Source organism: Camarhynchus parvulus, chromosome 28 (genome assembly GCF_901933205.1).
Source record: "Camarhynchus parvulus chromosome 28, STF_HiC, whole genome shotgun sequence".
NCBI classification, from domain to species: domain Eukaryota; kingdom Metazoa; phylum Chordata; class Aves; order Passeriformes; family Thraupidae; genus Camarhynchus; species Camarhynchus parvulus.
Window position 1 is genome coordinate 1,999,723 of NC_044598.1, and position 12,021 is coordinate 2,011,743.

The 12,021-nt window shown below is 65.2% G+C and overlaps 2 protein-coding genes across 3 annotated transcripts; both read right to left on the minus strand.

The window, feature by feature from the left end:
* Positions 1 to 1,451: 1,451 nt before the first annotated feature.
* Positions 1,452 to 9,490, minus strand: MAP1S (microtubule associated protein 1S). The gene is given in 8 exon segments (XM_030966931.1): positions 1,452 to 2,560; positions 3,173 to 3,390; positions 3,470 to 5,170; positions 5,173 to 6,595; positions 7,299 to 7,439; positions 7,517 to 7,599; positions 8,108 to 8,209; positions 9,349 to 9,490. Coding segments are annotated over 8 exon segments (3,954 nt in total). The 5' UTR covers positions 9,479 to 9,490; the 3' UTR covers positions 1,452 to 2,404.
* A 629-nt stretch (positions 9,491 to 10,119) lies between these two features.
* LOC115914404 (cocaine- and amphetamine-regulated transcript protein-like) lies at positions 10,120 to 11,676 on the minus strand. Of its 2 annotated transcripts, XM_030966923.1 has the most exons (3): positions 11,291 to 11,676; positions 10,485 to 10,568; positions 10,120 to 10,395 (listed from the first exon to the last, which is right to left on the minus strand). In XM_030966923.1, the coding sequence occupies exons 1-3, from the start codon at positions 11,429 to 11,431 to the stop codon at positions 10,288 to 10,290; spliced, it is 333 nt and encodes a 110-aa protein (XP_030822783.1). In that variant the 5' UTR covers positions 11,432 to 11,676; the 3' UTR covers positions 10,120 to 10,287. The 2 variants fall into 2 exon arrangements, with proteins under 2 accessions (XP_030822783.1, XP_030822782.1); XM_030966922.1 differs by lacking the exon at positions 11,291 to 11,676 and having other exon boundaries at positions 10,485 to 11,103.
* Between the last annotated feature and the right edge of the window lie 345 nt (positions 11,677 to 12,021).

Sequence of the window (12,021 nt, forward strand, 5' to 3'; positions counted from 1 at the left end):
TCCCGGCGACACCTGGCAGGTGCCACCGCGGCCGGGTGGCAGTGCCAGGCCCAGCCGGTGGCACCGCGGCAGCGCCGGTGGGCTCGGGGCCGGGGGGCTGGAGACCCCTGCCCAGCTCCACGCACGGCTCCGCCAGGGTCAGGCCGCTGCTGGCGCTGCCACCGCGGGCACTGCCACCTCCGTGTCCCCGCGGTGTCCCCCGGAGAAGCCCCCGCTGGGACCCCTCCCCAGAACCCAAAGCCACTGGGACCAGTCAGAGCAGAGTGGGGGGCTCAGAGGGGGCTGGGGGGACAGGGACAGCCCCAGGGACAGCCCCGAGCCCGGGGGTCACACCTGAGCTCCAGGGGAGCCAACCCCCCCTGAGCCCCCTCCCCAAAACAGCCCCGCTGCAGCAATGGGCTGGGAACGAGGGGATTTTGGAGAAGGGGAGGTTTGGGATTGGTTGGGGGGGTGGGAAGGGGAATTTGGGGGTGGCCACGGGGGGCTTTGAGGGGGTTTTGTCCCCTGGTCCTGCCAGCCCCGTGCTGCCCACGAGGGGTGGGGGCTGAGCACAGGGACCCCCCCGCAGCACCGAGGAGGCTCCGAACCCCCCCGCCAAAATGCCCCCAAAATCCGCGGGGGCTGAAGGCAGTGGGTGCAGCCCCCTCCTCCTCCTCCTCCTCCTCGTGCTGCTGCTGGTGGGGCCGGGGGCGGCGGGGCTGGGATGCAGGGATGGGGATGGCGTTGTCATGGCAACCCCGCATCCAGCCTCAGCCTCGGCGCTGCCGCACCGCAGCGCATCCACCCCCGACCCCTCTCAGCCCCCCCAGCTGACACCCTGGACCCCCCCCCCCCAAATCCCCCAACCCCTCTCCCACCACCAGCCGCATCCCCCCACCCAAAAAAAAAAAAAAAACCCAAAATCCCTTTCCCACCCCAAAACCCCCACAAAGACCGAGCCCAACCCATCCTTTTCCACCCCTTCCCCAAATCCATGGGGGAATCCTTCCCCCACCCCCACCACAAAAAAAAATAAAATAAAAACACCACCCAGGAGACAAAGATCCACTGGGAATGATCCTCTTTAATGCTCATTTTCCACACAATTGCCAAACGGGAAGGTGGCGTGCAAGACGGGGAGTGTGCGCTGGTGGCCACGGGCAGGGGCTGGGCTTTGGGGCAATTGGGGGGTGGAGGGGGGGGGGGTCACAGCCACCCCACCCACCCCCAAAAACTCCCCCCAGCAACCTCCAACCCTTCCAGCTGAGGAAAAAAAAATGATATAAAGCACTAAAGGTGAAACATTCAGTGCCCCCTCCCCGAACACGTAGGACGATACAATCAAAGGTAAAAGCCCCCGAGGGCGTTTATGGGGGGGAGCAAAGATAAATAACCCCCCCCTCAAAAATAAAAGGTTTGGTTTCTTCAGTTTTCACGATTTTTTGTCTTTTTTTTTTGTTTTGTTTTGTTTTATCTTAAAAAGTCATTACAAAAAGAGCCATCGAGGAGCCTCCTACAAAAACAGGTTAGTGTTTGTCCCATGGGGGGGAATTTTGGGGGGTCGTCACATTCTGTTCGCCCCCCCCTACCCCCAAGCCCCCCACCCTGACCCCCCTTTGGTGCTCTCAGCTCATAAAACCCCTTAAAAATTGCACGTGACGTTTGGTTCTGAACAGCTTTCGGCAGCTCCCGGGGGTGGGGGTGGATGTGGGGGGGCTGCTTTCACTCCCCCCCTAAAAAATGAGGGGCTGGGGGGTGCCTTTGTTCAGCCCCCACCCCAAAATTTTAGGGGGGAAAGGTTGGGAAGAGCCATCAGTGCAGCGAGCTGGGCGGGTCTCAGCCCAGGGGAAGGGATGCTGCATATGGGGAGGGGGTTTACAATCAATTTAGGGGTGTGGGGGGGTCACAGAAGTTTTTTTTTGGGGGGGGGGGGCACAACCGTTTTGGGGTGGGGCAAAACACCAGGGACAACCCCACAGCAGCACCACCCAACCCCAACCCCAGCAGGGATGGGACCCCCGAGGTTGTCCCAGCTTTGTGCCCCCACCCCAAAAAGGGAGACCCAACCCCTCCCCCAACACTTTGAGGGTTGTGGGTATTTTGGGGGAGAGGGGGAAATTTTGGCCCGTCCAGGGGAAAGTGGGGGAAAAAAAAACCAACAAAACACCAAAATTTACCCTGTTCCATCGAGCTGCCCGTGGGGGACGGCTCAGCCCCGCTGCTGGGAGGGGAGGGGACACATCCTGCCACCCCCACAGTGTCCCCAGCCGGTCCCTTGTCCCCTCCCCGAGCTGGGCATGCAGGGACCTCCCCCTGGTGTCGCCATCCCTCCCCTCCGAGGGGCTCACAGAGGCCTGGGGGGCTCGGGGAGGAGGAAGAGGAGGGCAGGGGGTGGCACCCGGGCCGTGCCTCTTCCCCCCCCCCATCAGAACTCCACCTTGCAGGCGGGGAAGGTCTCGTCCTGCATGGCCACGGTGCTGTTGCTGCCCAGCACGGTGATGCCCAGCTCCTGCTGCCGCTCGTGCGTCTCCTGGTACCACTCGTGCATCACCAGCGAGTCGAAGGTGGGGATCAAGGTCACCTGAAGGGACGGCCGGGCCACCCTGTCACCACCCCCCCGGCGCTGGGAAGGGGCACCCAGGCCACCCCATCACCCCCAAAGCATCAGGAGGGGCACCCAGGGCATTTTGTCACCTCCCCAAATAACGGGAAAGGGCACCCAGGACTCTTTGTCACCCCCCAAATATTGGGAAGGGGCATCCAGGACACTTTATGACCCACCCCCAGCATCAGGAGGGATCCCTAGGACACCTTGTCACCCCCCAGCAGTGGAAAAGAACCCTGAGGACACTTTGTCACCCTTCAGCACTGGGAAGGGGCACCCAGGACACTTTGGCACCCCCCAAATATTGGAAAGGTGCACCCAGGACACTTTGTCACCCCCCCGCACTGGGAAGGGACCCCGAGGACATTTTGTCACTCCCCAAATATCGTGAAGGAACCCCCAGGACACCTTGTGACACCCCAGGTAACAGGAAGGAACCCTGAGGACACCTTGTGACCCCTCAGCAGTGGAAAGGGACCCCCCAGGACACTTTGTCACCCCCAAGGAACCCCGAGGACACTTTGTCACCCCCCAGCACCCTGAGGGAGCCAACCCCAGCCCTCCCCACAGCCCAGGCTGGGCACCCACCTGGATGTCGATGCCCCACTGGTGCTTGCCCGCCAGGAGGGCATCGAGCAGCGGGCGCAGCACCCCCTCCTTCAGGTGGTCGTCGCCGCTGACCACGTAGCAGAGCGCGCGGATCCGCCGGAAGAACTCCTCGTCCACCGTGCGGGCGCTCCACGAGCCGGGCAGGTACGCCAGGTCCACGTACACCGGGGGTCCCTGGGGGGCCGCGGCCCTGGTGCCTGCCAGGACAGGGGGACAGCGTCACAGAGGTCCCCAAAGTGCCACCCTGCAGTGCCACCCCTCGCCGCCCGCCCGTACCTGCCGGCGATGCCCGCCCCGCTCCGGATGCCGGCCGGGCTGTGGCGCTGCGGGCGTTGCCGGGGGCGCTGCTGGATGGTCCCTTCTTGTCCCCAAGGGGTGGTCTGGCCTTGTCACCTACAGCGCTGGCTGGAGGTCTGGCCTTGGTGGCCACGGGGACGCGGGGGGGCTCGGTTTTGGGGGCTGAGCCCAGGCGGGACGGGGTTCTCTTCACCTTGGTGCCCGAGGGCTCCTTCCGGCCGGGGGGCAGTGCCTCGGGGTCCACCATGCAGATTCCGGGCTGGGCAGGGAGGGGACATGGGTCCTTCAGGGGGGCTGGCAGAGGGTCACACGCTCTGGCCACGCCGCGGGGCGGCCGCTCCGAGTCCTCGTCCGACTCCAGCCCGTCGGCCAGGATGGACGGGCAGTCCTCGGTGGCCGGAGGGACGTCAGAGTCGGACAGGGTGGGCAGAGACTCGCTGACCGACGTGGGGGGCGTCTCGCCCGGCCGGCCCCGGGGCGGCACCAGCTCCTGCGAGGGGTCGCTGTCCGACAGCTCCCGCGGGCTGGCGGCGGCCGAGGGCGATCGCTCGGATTTGGGGTGCTCGAACTCGCAGGGGGACACCAGGCACAGGTCCACGTCGTGGGGCGAGTCCGAGCGGCGGCCGGGCCGTGGAGCCGCGTCCCCATCGGCCCAGGGCGGGTGGTGGCACGGCCGCAGCGGCAGGGACAGCCCTCCTTTGGTGGCCTCGGGCTCCTGTGCGTCCCCGGAGGCGCGGGATCGCCGCCCATCCTCCGGGGGGGACTCGCTGACCGGCGGCAGCACCTGCTCGAAGGACACCGAGAGCGACTCGTCCACCTCGGTGGAGTGTGGCGAGCCCACCTCGGCCGGCAGCGAGGGCGTGGTGATGGTGGGGGACACGTCGGGGACATCATCCTTGAAGGGGCTGAGGGACAGGCACCCCGCCTGCTTGTCCGGCACCGAGCCCTCCTTGCCCGCCGGCCACGCGCTCTGCTGCCGGGCAGCGCCGGTGCCCGGCTCCTCGGCGCCATCCTCCACCGGGGACTGGTGGAAGGGCGTGTGGCCGGCGCTGGCCGGCCCCGAGCTGGCCGGGGACATCATCTCCAGGGTCTTCTCCTCGGAGCTGCCGCAGGGATCCTCGGTGCCCTCGGCGCCGTGGTTGAGCAGCCCGGTGGGCGTCAGGTCGAAGTTGACGCTGCGGTCGCTCTTGGGGGTCTTGGCCATGGGCGACGGGGGGCACACGGTTCGCAGGGGGCTGCTCTCCATGTAGCGCAAGCGCTGGGGGCTCTCGGGGTCTTCCAGGCCGTTCTCCAGGCAGGACGGATCCCCCGGGCGCCGGTTCCCCCCGTTCTCCAGGGATAAAGGCTCCAGCTCGCTGTCGGCCGTGGCGATGCCTTCATCTGTGGATTCTTCCTTCCTTCTCCTCCCGCCCTCCCGCTCAGCCTCCGGCAGCATCTCCTCGGGGGAGGAGGACTTGGAGCCATCCGACGTCCCCAGCTCCTTCCGGGCGGTTTTAGCCTTGGGTTTCTCTGGTTCTTTCTTCAGCGGGGACTTCTTGATGCTGCCGGCCTTGGCCAGGGGCTTGCGGCTCTCCGGGACCGGCGCCTTCCGGGCCGGAGCCTTGGCCGGAGCCTTGGCCTCAGCCTTGCTGTCCTTCGAGTCCTTCCGCAGCGTCTCGGCCTTCGCCTCCTTCTTCACCACCTTCACCTCCTTCTTGGCCTCCACCTTGGCCTCGGCCCCCTCGTCCTTCTTTGGTGGCTTCTTCTCCTCCTTCCTGGCCACCGGCTCCTTCTTGGGCGCCGCTTTCTCCTTGTTCGGCTTCGGCTTCGCGTCCCCTTCGCCTTCTCAGCCGCCGAGTCCGGCTTGGCTCGGGCATCCTTGGCTTTCTCCTCTTCTGACCCCATTCTGGCCGCGTCGCCCAGGGATTTTGGCTTCTCCTTGGTCCCAGCTTTCACCTCCTTCCTCTCCACCTTCGGAGCCTTCTCCTTCGGCGCCGGCACCACAGCCTCCACCAAGCTCAGCTTGGAGCCCGACTTGAGGCTCTCCTTGCTCTCCGCCCTCCTCTGCTTCAGCGGCTTCTCCGCCTGCGCCATCCCCTTCAGGTCATTCTTGGTGACCACGGGGTACTTGAGGAACTCCAGGTGCTTCACCTTCTCCAGCCCTTCCAGGATCCGCGCCTGGGGCGTGCAGCCGGGGAACAGCACCCGGATGATCTTCTCGGAGCGGCTGACGGGGTGCCACACCAGCAGCACGCACACCGAGGTCAGGCACTGCAGGGGCAGCTCCTGCTCCTTGGGGAAGCCGTTCCCCGACCAGTGCTGCAGGAGGAACTCCAGCTCCTTGGTGCCCTTCACGGGGTTCAGCACATACATGTCCAACCGGCCCACCCCCATCTTCTGGAAGAGCACGGTGGGCTCGGCGCGGGGGCCGCTGTCTCGAGCCAGCAGGTTGGGCCGGATGCCCAACTTGTCCAGGTAGTGCAGGGTCAGCGCGGCCTCGTCGCAGCTCTTCAGCACCTTTGAGTCGCCCTCGATGTCCTTCAGCTTCTCGGAGGCGTTGAGGAAGACGACGCCCAGCTCGGGCGAGATGAGGTTCTTGGCCCAGTCACCGTTGCCCTGGGAGCTCTGGGAAGGGTCCTCCTCCAGCTCGGCCAGCTTCCTCTGGAGCAGGCTGTTGATGCCAGGCAGGCTGTCGGTGCCCGCGTGGGTCACCAGGATGGAGTCAATGCGGTCCAGGTGCCGCACCAGCTTCCAGAAGGAGGATTTGGGGTTGGAGCCGCCATTGACCAAAACGTTGAAGCCGTTGACGGCAAAGAAAGCCGAGTCCCCTCTCCCGCCCGGGAAGATGTAGCAGCAGGGCTTGGAGAGCTTCAGGAATCCCACCATGGTGGGGGGCTCCAGCAGGTCAAAAGGGGATTGGGGCTCCAGAGACTCCGACAGGTACTCCATGAACTCCTCCAGCCCCTCCATCTCCGGCAGGACGCAGCCAGGGTTGTAGCGCAGCTCGATGAAGTCCTGCAGGTTGTGGTGCTCCAAGCCCGAGTCCCTCCACTCCCCGAAATCGGGGCAGCTGATGGTCAGCCTGGCCTTGGCCGAGGGGTCAGCAGAGCTCAGGATCTCGCCCACCTGCACAGAGGGGCAGCTTCAGGTGGGAGGGGGCACTGGGGTCAACCCCACCGCCCACCGGGATGGACCCATTGGGTTGGGACCCATTACACCATTGGATCCACACCTGCTGCCTGCTTTTTGGGGGGATTTTGGGGTGCCAGCCGCCCCTGTTGCTGGGCAGGGGGCTCCCAAGGAGGGGCTTTCCCTGATCCCCTACCCTGGCTGAAGCTGTGGCCCTCCAGGGCTGGCAACTGAGGATCTGCTCCTCAAAATTACCAGAATCTGCACCCCTAAATCCCCAGGATCTTCGCCCTAACACCCCCAGGATTTGCTCCCCAAACTCCCAGCATGTGCCCCTAAGATTTCCCAGATCCCCATCACCTACCTGACTAAATTCCCAGGATCTATATTCCCCAAATCCCCAGGATCTGTACCCCCCAAATCCCCAGGATCTGTACCCCCCAAATCCCCAGGATCTGTATCCCCCACATCTCCAGGGTCTGCCCCACAAAACTCCCCTAAATCCCCAGGATCTGTATGCCCTAAATCCCCAGGATTTTCCCCTTTTCCTGCTGCAGACCCCAAAGCTTTGCCCCACATCTTGCAGGGACCCCCCTGCAAGGAGAGGGGAGGATGTGCCAGCATTCCCAGGAGCTGCTCCAGGCTGGACGTGCTCAGACAGCAGCTCCGGCCCCAAAATCCCCCTGTCCCCTTCCCTCACCTCCTTATCGGTGAAGATCTGGATGAAATCCCGCAGGGAGAAGCAGCCGGTCTGCAGCATCAGCTCCCCAGTGTCCTCCACACAGGGCCCAGCAAACACCAGCAGCTTGTGCTGGGACACATCCGTGATGAGATTCCTCAGCTGGGGACAGAGAGGGGGACATCAGCACAGAGGGAACACCGAGGGGACAGCCCCGGGCCCGTCCCACCCCGGCTCACCTCGTCGCACAGGGATTTGTCGGAAGGGTTGAGCAGCACCAGGGTCTCCAGCACATCCCCACGGTGGTGGAGGGTCCTCTGACCTGTGGGGTGACAGCCATGCCCCCCCCAGTTTGTCCCCATGGGGGTGGCACGGCCAGGCACTGCCCGGTTTTCAGGGACAGGCACGGACACCACAGGCACCAGGGACACATTTCCCATGTCCTTCCCGCCTGGGGAGGGGAGGGAACAGGATGGGGAGACTCCCCCAAACTCTCTGGGTGCTCCCAGGGTGGTTTTGGGGTTCATTTCCCCCTCTCAGCAAAGAAACACCCACCAGGACCCAGCTGAGGATGGGGTGTGGGGGGAAAAAAGTCACTGGAGCAGCCCCAGCTGCGTTTTCCCCTTTCCATCCCGCTGTGGAAAATCCCATTTTTCCACGCTGGAAAAGGAAGCGGCTCCTCACGTGGGGATCACGGGGTTTGGATGGGGGAGGCACAAAGCCAGCCCTGTTCCCACAAAATCTGATCCCATCCCTGATCCTAACCCCCACTCCCACCCCTCCCTGGCAGATTTTCCCCACTTTTTCGTGGTTTTTAACCCATTTTTTACCTTTGACAATGCTGGAGAAAGTGGCCGAGTGCCGGGACACGAAGAGCTTCAGCTGCTCGTCCAGGTTGCAGCAGGTGAGGTCGATGTCCCACGAGCGGATCCCTGTGGAGAAAAACAGAAGAAAAATTTGGGATTTGCGGGGCTCAGACCCCCAAAACCCTACACAGTGCCAGTTGGGCCTGACCCCATCAAATCCCCCATCAAATCCCCCATCAAATCCCCCATCAAATCCCCCCTAAGGTGTTTTTGGGGTGTCTCCAAGCCCCACCTGTGCCAGCACGTGCCCGGCAGGCAAGCTCCTCACGCTGTAGTTCACGGCTCTGCCAAATCCCAAATCCCAAATCCCAACCCCCCAGGGCACGGAGCAGCTCTGCCAACGCCTCCTCAAAGGTACCAATTAAGGAATTAAAAGATTTGGTGCTACCTGTCAGCGCCGGGACAGGTGCAGCACCCGAGAAAAAAAAAAAAAAACAAACCCTTCAGGACTTGCCAGGAGGGATTTTTGGGAGTTTATTCCCAAAAAATTTTGGGTGGCTCCGGGTAACGGCCAGAGAATGGGTGGGGGATGGTGTAACCGGCGTGGGGTTGCACAAGGGTTTGGGGCCGTTTTTGGGGTGGTTTTGGTGAGGTTTGGGCCAGGGAGGGGACAACGGAGTGGGGAATGATCCTCCCGCCGTGGGTTTGGGATCTGCTCCCGCTGGGATGGCACGGCCTGAGACCCCCCCAAAATCCGGGCAGGGCTCAGGGAGGGGTGTGGGGGCTGGAGAGGGGGTCCCTATAAAATGTGGGACAAATCCTGGGGATTTGGGGGCAGATCCGGGGATTTAGGGGCGCAGGGAAAGAGGAAGATCCTGGGTGGGGGAGGCAAACCCTGGAGATCTTAAGAGAAGAAAGAGATGGAGGATTCAGATCCCCGAGGGTTTTGGGGCAGGAAAAAGGGGCAGATCTGGGATTTTAGAGGGGGAATCGCTGGGGCTGAGGGGGAGGAGAGGATGCAGATCCCGGGGATGGGGGAGGGGGGGGGCAGGAAATGGGGCAAATCCTGGGGATTTCGGGGCGCAAACCCTGGGAATGCGCAGGGGCGGATCCCGGCGGGCTGGGGCGCAACGGGGCATCCCCATAGGGGCGATCACACCCCGGCACCGAGCGGCACCGAGCGGGGGCATCCCCGGGGGGGGGGCTCCTCCGGTGCAGGTGGGGCGGGTCCGGGAGGATCCCGCGGAGCATCACGCGGGTCTCACCTCGCTCCAGCTGCTGCAGGGCGGCGGCCCTGAGGCCGGGCCGGTGGCAGCCGCCGCCCACGATGGCGAGCAGCGAGAAGCGGCGCGGCCCCGCGGCCGGAGCCGCCGCAGCCACCGGAGCCGCCGCCATCTTCGGCGCCCCCCGCCCGCCCCGTTAGCCACGCCCCCTGCGTCACCACCGCCCAGACCACACCCACTGATGTCACCGCCAGCCAATGGGAGGCGCCGGAGGGGAGGCTGGTGGGCGGAGCGGAGGTGGGAAAGAATGGTCTTAAAGGGGCAACGCGCGGGGTGGGGCAGCGGGTGGGGCCCGCGCGGGCGGTGCGGAATTGTGGATGCGGGGTCGTGGATGGCGATTTGGAATTCTAGATGGAGGGGCCAAGATTCTGGATGGGGAGGCTGGATTTTGGGTGGGTGATCCGAGATTCTGGATGGGGATTTGGAATTCGGGATGCGGGATTCGGGATGCGGCCGGGCCGGGCCGTATGAGCTCCCCGCATCTCAGGCATCCCCCATCCATCCGTCTCCATCAGCTCGGGAATCCAGGACTCAGATCCAGGACTCAGCTCCCTGCCCGTCCCCGCAGCTTCCCCTCTCCCGCAGCGGGATGAGATTCCCACTCCCTGCCCCCCATTCCCACCCCAACCTCAAATTCCCGACTGGAAAGGGAGCAGGATGGAACCCCCACCACCCTCAGGACCCTGCCCAGCGGCAGAGGGGGCTGGGAACCTCAAAATCCCCCCAAAAAAGCAGGCGGCAGGCGTGGATCCAATGGTTTAATGTGTCCCTGGACACTACCAGCCCCACGGGCCGGGGCACGGGCGGTTCCGTGCGGATCCATCCCGGTGCGGGGAGGGGGCTGGGACCGGCGGCTCCCCCTCCCTGCCCCGCCCGGGTGGCAGCTGGTGTCCCCCGCTGTCCCCCGCTGTCCCCGCTCCCTCAGGTGCACTTGAGGATGAAGAGGTTGCAGGAGGTGCCGCGGGGGCAGCTGCAGAGTTTCCCGATGCGCGCCCCGCGCCGCACCGCGCACGACTGCCAGGGACCGCACTGCGGGGCGGCACCGTCAGCCCCGGCGCCGGACCCGCACCAAAGGGGGGTTTGGGGTCCCCCAGGGCCGCCCCCCAGCCCCGCCGTACCCACGGCACCCAGCTCAGCCTCTTCTCCAGCGCCGGCGGCTCCCGCGTCCCCAGCTCGTCCAGCGCCTCCCGGAGCGCCTCCGCCTGCCACGGAGAGCAGCGGGGCACCCCGAAATCCCGGGACACCCAGGGGCTCCAGAGGGGCACCCCGAAATACCGGGACATCCAGGGGCTCTGGATCTGTGTCACCCCAATTCCCAGGATACCCAGGGGCTCTGGATTTCTGTCACCCCCAATTCCCGGGACACCCAGGGGCTCTGGATCTCTGCCATCCCCAATTCCTGGGACACCCAGGGGCTCTAGAGGGGCACCCCCAATTCCCGGGACACCCAGGGGCTCTGGATCTGTGTCACCCCCAATTCCCGGGACACCCAGGGGCTCTGGATCTCTGTCACCCCGAGTCCCCCCGGCTCCTGTCCCATCCCCACTCCGTGCCCGGCTCATCCCGGCCGGGAATCGGGGCTGGGGCAGGATTGGGGGGTTCGGGGTCTGTCCTTGGGGTGCGGCCCCACGTCCCCCCTCCGGTCCCCACCCCGCTCCCCGCAGCTGAGCCGGAGCTCAGGATGGGCCGGGGAAGGAAAAAACAACGAAAATTCCCCAAAGCAGCGACCCCCGCGTGGTCCGGGATGTCCCCGGTGCCAGGCGCCGCCCGAGGGACAAAACCGGCGCGGGGGTCCCGGCCGCCCCCTCCCCAGTTCCCCACGGCCCCCCCAAACCGGGCTGGGGAGAACAGGAACACCCCGAAACGGCCCAAACCCTCATGGGGGGTGCTGGGGACCCCCTGCCCCGCTCCCCCAGCCCCTCACCAGCTCCGTCTCCTCCCGGCCGTGCCCGGGCAGGCTCAGCGCGGGCCCGAGCTCCGGTACCGGTTCGGGGGTGCCGAGCAGGATGAGGCCGGAGCCCAGCAGGCAGAGCAGGCACAGCCGAGCGTTCTCCATGTTCTCCATCCCCTGGATGCTCCGCGATGTGCCAGGCTCGGTTTTATACCCACCCTGAACACCCCCAAAGCCGCGGTGACGCACACGGGGCGCCTGTGTCCCCCCCAAAGCCCCGCACCGGCACCGGGCTGCGGGAGGACACAGCGTCCCTGGGGACACAGCGGCCACCAGCCCGCGGCCAGGGACGGACGTCAGCGCCGGGCCCAGGCGGGGACCCCCCGGTGACCCCCCCGGGCCGCAGCCGCGGCCAATTCCGTGAGCAAACAAACACCGGGCTCAGCCCCGGACACCGCACAGCCGGCGGGGCGCGAACGGGAAAGTGGGGACGGGGACAGACGGGGGACGGACAGGGGGACAGAAAGGGGACAGACGGGGGACGGACAGAGGACAGCCTGGGGGACAGACAGTGGGATGGACAGGGGGACGGACAGGGGACAGAAAGGAGGACAGACAGGGAGACAGACAGGGGACGGAAAAGGGGAACAGACAGGGGACAGAGAGGAAATACAGACAGATGGACAGACAGGGAACACAGACAGGGGGACAGCCGAGAGGACGGACAGGGGACCGATAGGGAATACAGACAGGGGGACGGACAG